This window comes from Filicampus tigris, chromosome 15 (genome assembly GCF_054856515.1).
Source record: "Filicampus tigris isolate MCC_2025a chromosome 15, RoL_Ftig_1.0, whole genome shotgun sequence".
Lineage (NCBI taxonomy): Eukaryota > Metazoa > Chordata > Actinopteri > Syngnathiformes > Syngnathidae > Filicampus > Filicampus tigris.
Window position 1 is genome coordinate 10,300,010 of NC_141231.1, and position 14,962 is coordinate 10,314,971.

Here is a 14,962-nt window from a genome sequence, read left to right on the forward strand (position 1 = left end):
CTAAAAACAGTATAATTTCATTCCATAGTTCCATTTTTAATTCTAAAACGAAAATACAGTACGTGACGTGTCGTGACACAAATCCGAAATATGGCTCGTATGGATTTAATGCACGGAGTGGGTGTGACGTATTTCTGGTAAAATCTCATATGGCAACGCACTTCCGTTCATGCCGAGCCCCATTGTTTTGAAGCAGTTTTACTTCAGAGAATTTCTATCAATTTTGAACGTTTTGGGGTATTTTTCGGGATTATTTTTATGCGTGTTGTTGTGCATATTCGTGAAGGAGGGGTGTGATGCTAAATCGACCAGAAGTCCACCGAGCTGCTCATCCGCAAACTCCCCTTCCAGCGTCTGGTGAGGGAAATCGCCTAAGACTTCAAGACTGACTTGCACTTCCAGAGCTCGATCGTCATGGCCTTGCAGGAGTCAAGCGAGGCTTATTTGGCGGGTCTGTTAGAGGACACCAATCTGTGCGCTATCCACGCTAAACGGGTCACCGTCATGCCCAAAGACATCTAGTTGGCTCGCAGGATCCGCGGAGAAAGAGTTTAAACTCTCTCTAGGCATTAAAAACGGCTCTTTTAAGAGCCACCACATGAAACATTCCAATACGTTGTTACGTATATTTTATCATTGTTTTAAATATTTTCTCAATTAAAAAGACAACTTCTAGAAAAAAAAATGCCTGAATTTATATTAATTTGATTGTCGCACAGTAACTGAATTTGCAGATTATTCTAGAATATCTCTAGTTGATGTTTAGATTACTCAACAGTTTCTTAGTAATTGAAGTTTTGTTTCTGAATACATTAGGCATTATTTGGAAGGACTACTCTTATAAGAAGTTTTGTTTCTGAATACATTAGGCATTATTTGGAAGGACTACTCTTAGTTGACGAGATTAAATTGAATAAAACAAATAAAAGTTCCCCGAGATGGACCAATAGATATTTTAGCGTTGGCCAATATGTGTACGATCAGATTCACAGTTGGAAAAAATACACAAATTTATTTTGAGAACATTACAACAAGCAAATTACATCCATTTGGTGGGATGGCCATTACAATACACATGAGCAGGGGAGTGGCTGTTGTACTGATCAATAATTTAAACACTATTTTTTCAGGAATGCATTATATTATTTCTACTTTGAAGCTGATAATGTAAGGTAATCTTGGAGACGGGCTCAAATGAAAAGAGAGTGGCTGCAATTGCAGCTGTTTACTGATTGGATAACTGTTTCCCCGCAGCAGGCTGGCCAATCAGTGAGCAGCAGCTGTGTGTATAAATACCCCTGCTACGTGAAATTTGGATTACTTACAAAAATATCAGTCGTAATAGAGAAATGTCCGGACGCGGGAAGACCGGTGGAAAGGCCAGAGCGAAGGCTAAGACTCGCTCATCTCGTGCGGGACTTCAGTTTCCAGTGGGTCGCGTCCACAGGCTGCTCCGGAGAGGCAACTATGCTCAGCGTGTCGGTGCCGGCGCACCGGTCTACTTGGCGGCTGTACTGGAGTATTTGACTGCTGAGATCCTCGAGCTGGCTGGCAACGCTGCTCGTGACAACAAGAAGACGAGAATTATTCCCCGTCATTTGCAGCTGGCTGTCCGCAACGACGAGGAGCTCAACAAATTGCTGGGCGGAGTGACTATCGCTCAGGGTGGTGTGTTGCCCAACATTCAGGCTGTGCTTCTGCCCAAGAAGACCGAAAAGGCCAGCAAAGGCAAATAAATTACGTCGTCCATCATCCAAAACGGCTCTTTTAAGAGCCAATTATATGTTCTGCAAAGAGTACAATTTCTCAATACTTTTTGACCCTGATTATGAGACGTTCATTGTAGCGTACTGAAATCGCAAACTACTTAGCTTAAAGTTTCACAGTACAATATAAACTAATTAAGATGTGTTAAGTATCGGGGACAAACTGCATGCGAGAAGCCATATCAACACAGTGGGACAAAAGCAGGATGACTGTTCAACTCACACTTTGTTACCATCGCAACTGTTTTTTTTGTAAGAACGTTTTACAAAACTCAAGTGATTGACCCAAAAACGAAGTAGCATAGTATGCCAAGGTGTACTTGTAAAATTAAATGCAACAGAACTACTTGGGCCAGTGGTTCTTTCGTGTACCAAGTGCAGATCCATAAAGTCATTGGCAATTGATGCAACACCGATAATGGCTGCTGCTTGAGTAAACTACTGTGTGATCAAATGTTTCACGTGTATATGCTGGACATGACACATTTGTTAAATTAGTTATGCCATTCTGTGTATTCATACAGAACCACTTCATGTGATGTATTCATTAATTTTCCGAACCGCTTGTCATGTGTTCAAAGAGTATCAACTTTGTTCAGGGTTAAAGCCTTGCATTAAAGTGAAACCAGAAACGTAAATGTATGACACGGGATCCAACTTTTTTTTTTTTTTTAATGAAATCCCTGGGGGATTCATTGACAATCGCGTTAAATTCAATATAGTGTTACTATTGCCCAAATAAAGGTTGAATGTTTAACTAAGGGCTGCTGAGTGTGCCGTCGCTCGTGGCAAAATGGGTCATGTCCTCTTTCAGGTCCGCGGTCGTGTAGTAATATTGCCGGAAACGTTTTTTTTTCGCGTATGGTTTGGAGGGAAACAGGAGAAGTTACGAAGCTTGAGCTCTTATATAATGGGAGTTTGGACTTGGCTCAAAATTAACTATGGTATTTGTAAAATATATCTACACAGCTATTTCCACTAAAGCTCATTGGATTGGTCATCTGGCTCTCTATGGAAAAAAAGCAGAACACCTATGTAAACTCCTTTTTGGAGACTTTGTAGCTCAATATGAGCATTTAAATCTGGATTGGGATGGTTTAACGAGTAATTGTCATTTTTACTGCATGTCCATTAATATGCACTGGCCCCTTTTCAATATGTAATTAAATAAAATCAAGTTCACTATTGACAGTGATTGTAAATCAACATTTCATCTAATATATATTCCAAGTACTTTTTATAAATATGTGAACAAGTGTTGAGAATTAGCACTCATGATAAAACACTCAAAGCAATGCATGTAGTTAGGTCCTTTTTTCACCTCTATACCAGTAAGTGAATGATTGAAATTGACTTTGGGGAAACATTGTGGTGAGATGAAAACGTGTAGCTTAATGTGATTTATTAAGTACAGGTCTTCAAACGTCTCTCTCCATCACGTGGTTGTCATTACAGTTTGTGTGCCTGGTGGATCAAATGTTACTAGCTGGAACCTGGTACGCTATCTTGCAAGGACACACAACTTCACCTTTACTGGCAGACAGATTCCCTATCTTGATTAAATCAGGGTTTCAAACTAGGTTATTTGTTTTAACTGCAGTTAGGGTATCAACGTAGGATTTTATAATAGGGTTCTGGTTTCAAAGTAAGGTTTAAATTAAAGTTGGGGGGGTTTCTAATTATAAACGAAAACGGCATTTTTGTTTTTAAAGAAAAAAAGCATAAGAGTCCATAAATGGGAAAACACTGCTACCTAGTGGCTAAACAGAGACAGTACAAGGATTGGATTTTCTAAAATGAAGGCCCCAAATACCTTTAACGAAAACATTTCTAATATCCTCTCTGCACCTCTGCTCTTAAACATGCATTATACTGTATTTAGATTTACAATAGGAAACGGCAGATCACTAGAAATTATAAAATGACATTAAAAAAAAATACCAGTTCATGATTAATGAACTTTAAAAACAAATAGAGCAAAAATAAAGTATCCCACATTCTTAAACCTCTACAATTACATTGTGCCTTTTCCGTTTATTGTTTGAATTGCAGTTTTCGTTTGAAATACTGTTCAATCAATACATCTGAATTTCAAACTGATGGCCTTTGAATCCATAACATTTCAAAACGCCACATTTTTACCAGGGAAAAGATTTATTAAAAAAAAAAACACCATGAATTCAGTCAGTAAGCATACAGTCCACCGTACCTGTTCCGAATTATTTTGACGTCTGTCACTTAAAACTGGTTCAGAAGCGGTAGAATTATATAAAGTTATATTACCCGTTCACCGACGATTCAGTGTTTTAAAGTACTGCCATTCTCGTTAATTCATCACAGCTGCGACGGTTTTGATAGAAACATTAAGTACATACGTACATCAGGACGAGCGCAATAATTTACTTTTTTTATTCAATCCGTGCCCGTGGGGAGACTTGAGTGTTCGTGGGAGCCTTGTATCATCTGAACTTTTTCTCGACATGCACAGTATAAAGCGAGGGTGAAAACGTGACCTCTTTGAGAGAAAATTGAGTGGTTCTTAAAAGAACCGTTGGATGGCTTGTCGTGCTGAAGGTCTTCACTTGGAGCTAGTGTACTTGGTGACAGCCTTGGTACCCTCCGACACGGCGTGTTTGGCCAGCTCACCGGGTAGCAGGAGACGAACGGCAGTCTGAATCTCCCGGGACGAGATGGTGGAGCGCTTGTTATAGTGCGCCAGACGAGATGCCTCCGAAGCGATGCGCTCGAAGATATCGTTGACGAACGAGTTCATGATGCTCATGGCCTTGGACGAAATGCCGGTATCAGGGTGGACCTGTTTGAGCACCTTGTAGACGTAGATGGCGTAGCTCTCCTTCCTTCCCTTCTTGCGCCTCTTGTTGCCGGGTTTGCCGGCACCCTTAGTAACGGCTTTCTTGGAGCCCTTTTTGGGGGCGGACTTCGCTGGATCGGGCATGGCGGTTTAGGCTACAAGGTCAGATGAATCCGAATATAGCCTGGAAGGCAGAGCCAGACACTTTATAGAGCCTCTGATGCAAAGTACACTGTGCGAGCGCGACCCTTTGATTGGCTAAAAGCACATCCGCCCCATTTCCTTTGTGACGCTTTCAATAGTACATTAGAGACGTTAAGTAGAAAATATTTTAGGGTTTTATTAACTCCCATGATGTGTTTTATACCTCTTTTTTTTCCCAATTATTCATATTCATATTTCTTGATCCTTTTTTTTAATGAGTACTCTACTTTGAAAAATCCCCAAAGGGAACTAAAAGTTGGATCAACTAACACTTCGTTTTGCATTTGTGAAAAGCTTAGCCAGTCGTGTGTACTCAATGTCTTATCCACTATAAAAAAAAAATGCTATACGGTATAAAGATATTAATCACACTGTACCGGGCATTTATTGCCTTACATTTTATCTCAGTTTTGTTTTACTCATATTTGCGCTCTTTCTTTTGGACTGTGACTGCGTCACAATTACTTTGTGAAGTAATTGACTCAAAATAGTTAATTGGCATATCTTGAATTTGAATTTCAGACCCGTGAATTGTAATTTACATTTTTAAATTACTTGCAGTTGTATGTAAATTATAATAGTAACACTGTCTTATGTTGCTGAAATTACTACAACAACATAGTACTGTAGTTTGTCTGCCAATTAAACATTCTTACTGCCTTTTAAATGTTGCTTAGACTTTCATGCAATGCATTTAAATGTCACATAGAAATGTGTGAAAAATAAGTACATTTCCTGAAACTTAGACAAATGTTCTAATACAGCTGAAATTGAAAAGTTATATCGTATTTTCTATTTATTTATTTAAAAAAAAAATCATGTTTTTTTAAAACTATTTGACAATAAACTATTGACTCAATCTTGACAACGGAGAAGAAAGTACAGATGCGTTCAAATGCAGGGAGTAAAAGTAGTAATTAATCAGAAATACATTACAGTATACTAAACTGATTGTGACCTGGAAAATCTGTTGTATTTGTTATAACCAGAAAATCGTGCCAAACTGTTGCGCAACTAATCCTTTCTCACGTAGAGATCGGAGGAAAATGTGCAACTTACGGTAAACTTAGCTTCTTTTATGGGTTATTGTCTTCCACTCATGACACAGTTCAGCCTTTAATGACCTTTTGGTTAAGTCTTTGCCATTTATAAAATTTGCTCAAATGTTTTAGTGGTTTTAACCAAATAAGAAAAAGGACAAAACACTTCATGAAAATGCTTTTGGATTTGTCAGTTTCATGAGGCAACCTTCAGTACTGAGGTGTAGTAACGAGAGAATTGAAAGATTTAAAATGTTTATTGTCTTAAGGCAAGGTAAAATACAAAACAAACAAAAATATTGCCAAAAGGGGAAAAAAATGTACATAGTGTGCAGCACCCAGTATGTGCAATAGTGATGGTTGTATGTGTGTGAGCAGTGTTTCAGCAGTCTGCTCCATTGGCACATATGCCACTCAGTCTGCTTTCTTCATCTGCCACAAGTGCACTTATAGCAGTCAACACGGTAAAGTTGCGTGATTGTTTTTGCACCGCAAGGTCACCTGACACGTGGCCCTTTTGCCCGGTCCCAGTGTGGCTGGTTGTTCCCGAAGCAGCTGCTCTTCCCTTGCAAAAACGCCATGGCAAGCTCAGTTGCAAGCTGTGCCAGGAAGTCCACCTTCCTTTCCTTGACTCCGTTGCTGGCCCGATAAATCACATGGGCGTTCATGGCCGCCAAGTCTACCAATGTTATAAAACACAGCAACCGGCCATCGCAGTGTCCCCGTGCGCACGGTGTACTCCCGCGCTTTGTGATCCATCACGTTCACGCCAGACTTCATGGTGTTGTAGCCAGTGACTGTGTTGGGCTTTGTGTTTCGGTCATTCCCAATTTGAACTCTGCTGCGCATGGTGCCGAGGACGCAGATGGACTTCTTTCGCTTGGGTGCATAAACCGTTAGTGTAGCACCGTCTGTGGGAAAACACCTGGTATGTAAGATAAGAAAAGAAAATGTCTTTGTACTTTTGTAACACAAAACATTGGATACACGAGGCAAAAACATTTGCAAGCTAACTGGGTGTTGAAGTCATTGCAGTCCAAAGACTGCTTCACTGATGGTGGCACCCAGTCAATCTTGTTTATGGTGCCAAAAAGGGACGTTTTCCGGCCGAGCAATCGTTGAGCAACTGACAATGACGTAAAGTTATTGTTGATGGTAATCGCTCTGCCCTTGCCCATGAACGGTTCCATCAGCTTCAAAACCACATCCTCCCTCTAATGACTGAGGTCCTGGCCAAGATAAGGAATAGCGTTGCACATGTATTTTGATTTCAAGTCACATACAACCCAGAACGTGAGACCAAACGTGTCACGTTTTGAAGCAGTGTACTGCTGGAAAGGACAACGATACTTTGTTGGAAGAATTTGCTCGCCGATTGTGATGTTCCGGCCTGGGTTGTAAGACTTGATGCAGTTAGCAACAAACATCTGCCAAAGATTTGAGATTGCAGCAAATGTGTCGCTTGCTACTCGTTCAGGGCGAGTGTTCTTGTCATCGAAGCGTAGGTGTCTCATGATTTCCTGAAAGCGGTTCTGGACCATGGTGCTTTTGACTTGCGGGAGGCCCAAAGTTGCAGACTAGTGTTGGGACGAGCAACACTGGTGCGTCAGCACTGTGCCGAGATCTTAAGTGTGAAACCCCGTATTGGTGCGTGTATCGCTTTAACAAAAAAATCATGTGACCAATACAGGAAGTGTGTCGTTTGGCTGTGCCGTGTCAAATTGTGTTTATAAGGAAACAAACTGTATCGACATGTTGCGGGTTTGTTGGATGGCGATCGAACACTTTGGTTAACAAAACCCCATACATAAGTTACACGTTATCTCTAAATGGTATTAAATAAATGTGTTATATATTACATGCTCATTTGAGCCTTTACAAGCAGATTTTGAACTCTTCTCATCAACAACTCAGCAAACAAATGGATCAAGTACAATTATACACAGATCACATTTTAAGTACAAAACTAGCAATTGAATAAAGATGTAATATTATTTCACAAGCTAGTGTTGGGTCAGCATCCTTTTTTACATAATGTGACCTGCAATGATTTTTGATGTACAGAAGAGGTCAGTGTTGACTGACCAACACACTATCAATACAGTGTCAACACAATTCGTGTACTTTGTCAATACACTCCATGAGGTATCATCAACCCATCACTATTGCAGACCATGCCGTCAGCCAGCGACGAAATTCCCATCACCCCCTTCCAAAGAAGGATAGAGACGCCCCACCTATTTCACCCACACTGTGCCATCTTTGGTCATTTGACAGTTAGGATTTGTGGGTTTGGACTGTGTCTCAAGACGACCTTTCTTCTTTGAAGGAGTTCTGCTCTCCAATTAAGAACACATCTCAATCCGAAAACAAAGATCTACTCTCCCACCCGGGACACATCTCGTCATCTGACAATACACGTCAGAATCGGAAATCTCTACCAGGTGAATGGACTCTTCCCCTCCATCTGAGTCGCAAGGATCCAAACTTTGAAGCAAAGCTAAAGCCTCAGCAGCAGTGTAGTGTCGAGGCATTTCATGATCACTCGAGTGAGACATTATTACCCACGATTAGTGCAGAAAGTAGTGAAGTGTTCAACTAGCCAGCCAATTGACTAAGATTTGGTAGTGATATGGGATACAGGAGGCGTGACTCGGGGTTTATGCCCTTTTTCTCTATTGCAAAAACAGATGTTCGGCGAGAGTGGGCGGGGCTTAGAACAAGACCGCGGACCTGAAAGAGGAGAGTCGACCCAATTTGGCTTGAGAAATATTACTCTGCAGTACCCCTCCACCCCATCACGTCAATAAACAATTCGAGATGTGGCTCATATTGAACGTGATCAAGTTAAATACGGTGGTAGGTCGACATTACTGATTATTACAAGACATCGTAGCGTAAAGGAAAATGTACCCTTTTCTGACGTGTGTGGCTCTTAAAAGAGCCGTTTTAGTCAGTTGCGGAAGTTTACTTTGCTTTGCCAGGCTTCTCGGTTTTCTTGGGTAAAAGCACAGCCTGGATGTTGGGTAGAACACCGCCCTGAGCGATAGTCACCCCGCCCAGCAATTTGTTGAGCTCCTCGTCATTGCGGACGGCCAGCTGCAAATGACGAGGGATAATTCTGGTCTTCTTGTTGTCGCGGGCGGCGTTTCCAGCCAGCTCCAAAATCTCAGCAGTCAAGTACTCAAGCACGGCCGCCAAATACACAGGTGCGCCTGCCCCGATGCGCTGGGCGTAATTGCCTCTGCGAAGCAATCTGTGGACGCGTCCCACTGGAAACTGAAGCCCCGCACGGGAAGACCGAGTTTTGGCCTTGGCTCTGGCTTTGCCGGATTTTCCGCGACCTGTCATTTCTTTTTTTTTTCGACTAAATGTTTACTTTTGCAATTTCGAGACACTACAACGGTGATTTTGTATCACAGTATTTATACACAGTGCTGCTGACTCACTCATTGGCCGGTTCATGCGGGGAAACGGTTGTCCAATCAGCAGCAACCTATGCTTCCTAGTGTTGCTGCTGTAACGTATAATTTTGGGCTGTTTCAAATGTGACCTGGTAAAACGGTATTCATTATATTAACAAATTAAATATAATCTGATAATACACACCGACCAAAAAGGAATATTGGTCAATTTCAAGACATTTTAAATTTATGTTTTATTTTAGTTAAAGTAGTGAGTTTATAAAGCATACGTTTAAAATGAATGAACACAATCGCCTGGCATTTATGCTAATCGCATGTTGATACTGTAAGCACATTACAGTGATTCAACATTTTTCAGTGAACCAACTACATTAAAAATGGTAATAGGATGACAATATTACCACCCAACGCCACCCACCGTGTCAAAGAAGTATCAAATGTGCAAATGAGTAAACTTGTGTAGTTGGTATTAGGAGTTATTAAAATACTGTGACGATTTAGATTCTGTGTGTTGTTGCTTGCACTATGTTTTCGCTGAACGTAGTTCTTGGACCTGGAGGAATAGCTCAGGGTATACGCTCTTTTTTCTTATTTCAGTTAAGCATTTGTTGAGTTTGTTAATTTCGGAGATATGGAGCTTGAGCAGTAGCTGAACAATGCTATTTCCAAGTGTGTTTTGAATACATCACGTGACGGAATGGGGTAGAGCGAGAACGGATGTTGGTCTTGGTACTCTCTGCCGCAGACTGTTGCTGTATTGGCGTCGGCTACGGCCAATAGTGTAGTCTTTTTGATTTATAATAAAAACCGAAGTAAACTAACGTCTGGCGTAGATTCAAGAGATGGTACAATAAGTTTAGTTTGATTGTAGTTCATACTAAACATCTAATTTTAGGTGGAGACGGGCAACAAGTGCTTTCCCACGTTTCTGCAAAAAATATTTCTTGCCAGTGGAGAGAAATTTCTTGCAGATAACCATACTGGATTCGAATATGTACACATTTAACGTCATATAAGTAATAGACAACGTAAGGAATGCTTCTTTAAACTGACAGTGTGATGGCTCTTAAAAGAGCCGTTGTAGATACCGATGTTGCAAGACAGTTTAAGCCCTCTCGCCGCGAATCCTACGGGCTAGCTGGATGTCTTTGGGCATGATGGTGACACGCTTGGCGTGGATAGCGCACAAGTTGGTGTCCTCGAAAAGGCCCACAAGGTAAGCCTCACTCGACTCCTGCAAGGCCATGACAGCCGAGCTCTGGAAGCGCAAGTCAGTCTTGAAATCCTGGGCAATTTCCCTTACCAAACGCTGGAAGGGAAGCTTGCGAATCAACAGCTCGGTAGACTTCTGGTAGCGACGGATCTCGCGGAGAGCCACGGTGCCGGGCCTGTAGCGGTGAGGTTTCTTGACACCGCCTGTGGCCGGCGCGCTTTTCCGTGCAGCCTTAGTAGCCAACTGCTTCCTGGGTGCTTTGCCACCGGTAGATTTACGGGCAGTCTGCTTTGTTCTTGCCATGTTGTATATACTTTACGGCCCAAACTAAGAGTGTTTCGATACTGGCGAGCAGCGGGTTTTATCCAGGCGAGACACTGCTGATTGGTGCGTTTCAGATGAGCCCGCGCGAAAGCTGCTTGGCCATTGGACAAACAGGAATTTGAATTGAACCAATCATCACCGAGTACAAATGACCAACGGCTCATGCGCGGCTTGAGGCTACCTCGACGTTCACGGGAACCTTGATTAACGGAAGCACCTCTTGGCAGCTTTTATTTTTAAAAATGAATACAGGTTCACGTCATAAGTTCCCGTTTGGACGTCTCTTTATAACAAAATATAAATTATAATATTATCCAAACTGCTTATTCTCACAAGGGTCGCGGTCGTGCTGGAGCCTATCCCAGCTGTCTTTGGGTAGTAGGCGGGGGACACTCTGAACTGGTAGCCAGCCAATCGCGGAGCACACAGAGACGAACAACCATTCACACTCAAAATCATACCTGGGGCTAATTTAGACTAAGTGTTTAGTTAACCTACCATACATGTTTTTGGAATGTGGGAGGAAACCGAGGTACTCGGAGAAAACCCACGCAGGCACAGGGAGAACATGCAAACTCCACACAGGAAGGCTGGGCCTGATGTGATCCCACCACCACCTCTTGCACTGTGAGGTGGACGTGCTAACCAGTAGACCACCTAGCAAAATATAGTAATATATAAATGCATATTTAAAGGTATATAAGGTTTTAAAGTGGAAGTCAACCCAAACATATTTTTTTTCAATAATATGTTCCCAGTAGGCCCACTAGTTGAAACATGGCATTCTGGTTAATTTTGCGTTTGTGGAATATAAATTAAGCATCAAAATGCACTCGTTTTTAGCCACTCGTCGACTGAAAATGACATCACAACTTGTGATTTTCAACAGGACAATGACCCAAAGTACACAGCTAAAATAACAACTTGACTGGTCCAGCCAGAGCCCTGACTTAAACATGATTGAGCATCTCTGGAGAGACCTGAAAATTGCTGGCCACTAAAATTCACCATCCAACCTGAAAGAACTGGAGAGAATCTGCAAGGAAAAATGGCAAGGGATCCCCAAGTGTGGAAAAACTTGTTGCTTCATTCTGAAGAAGACTCATGGTTGTACTAGACCAAAAGGGTGCTTTTACTCAATACTGAGCACAAGTTCCGAATACTTATGACCATATTATATTTGTTTTTCTTTAATAAATATGCAAAAAAAACTTACATTTTCAGTTTTTATTTCTGTCAAGATGGGGTGATGAGTGTACATTAATGAGAAATAAAATGAACTTTTTTTGATTTTGACAAATGGCTGCAATAACACAAAGTGAAACATTTCAAGGTGTCTGAATACTTTCCATAGGTAATGATTATACTGTTATGTTTTAATGCAATACAAATCTCACCTACTAATAAAACGTTGACCAATCAAACTGTTACTCAGAAACAACAGAGATTAAATCCCGTTTTTTGTCTCTGTGTATAGGTACCTGGGTACTCAGAAATATAAATCGGCAACCACGAAATAAGCAACAAGTAAAGAAAAGAACAAGTGGCAGGCGTTTGAATTACAATTAAAATAAGCAGTATAGAAAATTGATTAAAATATGAATATCAATTCGTATCTCAATAATTTAAAGATATTGTTTGTTTTAAGAACCGCCAAAATTCACTTCACAGAAAATTTCCATTTTATAAATACTGCCACCCGCTGGTGTCCCGTTGTATTGCGGGCAACCAAGATGTTGGAAAATGGTAGTTATGAGACTTTCTATAACAAGGAGGAATATCACTCTTCAAAGGAGATGTGATGGCTCTTAAAAGAGCCGTTTGTGTAGACAAGGTTTTAATGATTTCTTCTTGGGTGCAGCCTTCTTGACTGGTTTGGGCTTGGAGGACTTTTTGGCTGGGGCCTTCTGGCTGGCGGAAGTCTTCTTTGCCACAGGGGATTTTTTGGTCGCCACCGCCTTGTTGGTGCTCTTTGCGGGCTTCTTTCTTTTGGTGGGTATCGTGGACTTGGTGGCTTTCTTCGCAGCAACAGGCTTACTTTTGGATGTGATTTTTGGGGCAGCGGGCTTCTTAGCTTTCTTAATCTTAGCAGGAGCCTTCGCCTTTCCCTCGGTCTTCTTACTCATCTTGAAGGAGCCGGAAGCGCCGGTGCCCTTAGTCTGAACAAGAACCCCCTTAGCCACTAGGGTCTTGATGGTGGTCTTCAGACGAGCATTGTTCTTCTCCACATCGTAGCCTTTGCTGGCCAGATACTTCTTGAGGGCGGCCAGGGAGACGCCATTGCGGTCCTGGACGATGAGCTCGCTGGCGCTCAGTCCGGAAGTCTTGGGTATGGACGTCGCCTTTGGTTTGGTAGTCGCCTTCTTCTTGGTGCTGCTTTTAGCCGGGGCGGATGGAGCTGGAGCAACTTCTGCCATTTTCACCAAGATAGTGGATGTCAAGACAATTCTGCAGTAAATTCAAAAGGCGTTACTTAAAAATAACATGAGAACCCTCGAGAGTCAATCCATGAGAACCGTGGAGAGTCAAGCAGTCCACCAGCGGGAATCGTGTGTTCGCGTGTGTTTTCTTAACACACTGTATTGCTCCACGTTGAAGTGGTTTATAGCTCGCTGACCTACTGTTTTTTTTTTCTGCAGAGCCAATTCATTGGTGTGAGCCACGAGGCTGGCTGCTTTTCCGCATTTGTTAAACCTCTAAAATGTCGAAAATCGCTCACAGATCAACAGCAGTTGTTTTACAGATGACAAAACATGTTTCATATGTAACCGGGTGTGTTCAGCGGCGTTGTGTTTCAGAGTAGTGACGACACACAGCAGGATTTCCTGTGTTGATGCGTTTAATAGTCTCAATAACAAACCTGAAGACAATAGCACAAACCAAAATCCTCCCATAAAATGTGGCGATACAACGTGCCCCTAGGTCCCCATGGACATCAACAGAAAATAGGGGAGAGTCAAAGGCGTCAGCACAAGAAGCAGTGTCACAATTATTAAACTATGGAAACACGAAAAATGTTCCACCCTTTGGTTATGGAGGACAATAAAAAAAGCAGGTCAGGTATCAATTCAGATTGTGTGTAATTACAATGTAGTACAATAAATACTTCCAACTTTTTTCCTGGTCCTGTTATACATGTACATGATGGTTAATCAAGAAATTCGGTCAATTATTTTTAAATAACTCCAAGATCCATAATAGGTGAAAGCTCTATACATCACTAATGGTTAAGACACAATTGTCTCATATCTAAACAGGCAAACAAAAATTGCAGTAGTCAATACTGACTAAACCGTGAGGCTTCGTATCGTGTCCCTCCCAATACATACAATAAAGCATAGAGAAGAATGCGTACTCTTGAGTGTAAGTGGGTGGCTCTGAAAAGAGCCGTTGTGTTGAGGCGTTGACAACCGTTTACTTGGAGCTAGTGTACTTGGTGACAGCCTTGGTTCCTTCTGACACGGCATGCTTAGCCAGCTCACCGGGTAACAGAAGACGCACGGCGGTCTGGATCTCTCTGGATGTGATGGTGGAGCGCTTGTTGTAGTGAGCCAGACGAGAAGCCTCGGAAGCGATTCGCTCGAAGATGTCATTGACGAAGGAATTCATGATACTCATGGCTTTGGACGAGATACCAGTGTCCGGGTGGACTTGCTTGAGCACCTTGTACACGTAGATGGCATAGCTCTCTCTCCTTCCCTTCCTCTTTCTCCTGCCAGGTTTGCTGGCGGACTTTGTCACGGCTTTTTTAGAACCCTTCTTGGGCGCGGACTTCGCATTGGGCTCCGGCATGGCTGCGGAAACAAAATCGTATGACTGAATGATACAGGGAAGACAATGCTATTCATAGCCCAGTCATGTAAATAAAACTGTGTCATCGCCGCTCTTTCATTGGCCAACTGTGCCAGCGCCACTTTTTGATTGGCTAACAGTGGCCTGCTTGCGTGAATCGTTTTTTTTGTTTCTTTCCAAAGTTCACGTAATGCAAATATCACTGTGACAGCGCTAAACTCTGATTGGCTGACATTACCAGTCTGACCGCTTTGGTTTTTTTTTGTAATCTATTCATGAATTGCAAATCACACTGCGCCAACGCCACACTCGTATTGGCTGTAACATTTTTTTGTCTAGTTTCTTTAGATCTTTCAAATTAATTAGTCCTCCAGCCATTAATTGGC

At 42.0% G+C, this 14,962-nt stretch overlaps 6 protein-coding genes across 6 annotated transcripts; 1 reads left to right on the top strand and 5 right to left on the bottom strand.

Annotated features, from left to right (window-relative positions):
• The first annotated feature begins 1,336 nt into the window (after window positions 1-1,336).
• LOC147135426 (histone H2A-like) lies at window positions 1,337-3,114 on the top strand. The gene has a single exon (XM_086053409.1). It carries the CDS (start codon window positions 1,350-1,352, stop codon window positions 1,734-1,736), a length of 387 nt encoding a protein of 128 aa, XP_085909535.1. The 5' UTR covers window positions 1,337-1,349; the 3' UTR covers window positions 1,737-3,114.
• A 666-nt stretch (window positions 3,115-3,780) lies between these two features.
• On the bottom strand, window positions 3,781-4,788 carry LOC147135427 (histone H2B-like). The gene has a single exon (XM_086053410.1). It carries the CDS (start codon window positions 4,720-4,722, stop codon window positions 4,345-4,347), a length of 378 nt encoding a protein of 125 aa, XP_085909536.1. The 5' UTR covers window positions 4,723-4,788; the 3' UTR covers window positions 3,781-4,344.
• Window positions 4,789-6,641: 1,853 nt separating this feature from the next.
• LOC147135428 (histone H2A-like) lies at window positions 6,642-9,276 on the bottom strand. The gene is made up of 2 exons (XM_086054361.1): window positions 8,060-9,276; window positions 6,642-6,747 (listed from the first exon to the last, which is right to left on the bottom strand). The coding sequence occupies exon 1, from the start codon at window positions 9,171-9,173 to the stop codon at window positions 8,790-8,792; it is 384 nt and encodes a 127-aa protein (XP_085910487.1). The 5' UTR covers window positions 9,174-9,276; the 3' UTR covers window positions 6,642-6,747; window positions 8,060-8,789.
• A 490-nt stretch (window positions 9,277-9,766) lies between these two features.
• Window positions 9,767-10,768, bottom strand: LOC147135429 (histone H3-like). Its single transcript, XM_086054360.1, has one exon. It carries the CDS (start codon window positions 10,761-10,763, stop codon window positions 10,353-10,355), a length of 411 nt encoding a protein of 136 aa, XP_085910486.1. The 5' UTR covers window positions 10,764-10,768; the 3' UTR covers window positions 9,767-10,352.
• Window positions 10,769-12,015: 1,247 nt separating this feature from the next.
• Window positions 12,016-13,503, bottom strand: LOC147135430 (histone H1-like). Its single transcript, XM_086054359.1, has one exon. It carries the CDS (start codon window positions 13,199-13,201, stop codon window positions 12,593-12,595), a length of 609 nt encoding a protein of 202 aa, XP_085910485.1. The 5' UTR covers window positions 13,202-13,503; the 3' UTR covers window positions 12,016-12,592.
• Window positions 13,504-13,605: 102 nt separating this feature from the next.
• Window positions 13,606-14,591, bottom strand: LOC147135431 (histone H2B-like). The gene has a single exon (XM_086054362.1). The coding sequence runs from the start codon at window positions 14,574-14,576 to the stop codon at window positions 14,199-14,201; it is 378 nt and encodes a 125-aa protein (XP_085910488.1). The 5' UTR covers window positions 14,577-14,591; the 3' UTR covers window positions 13,606-14,198.
• Between the last annotated feature and the right edge of the window lie 371 nt (window positions 14,592-14,962).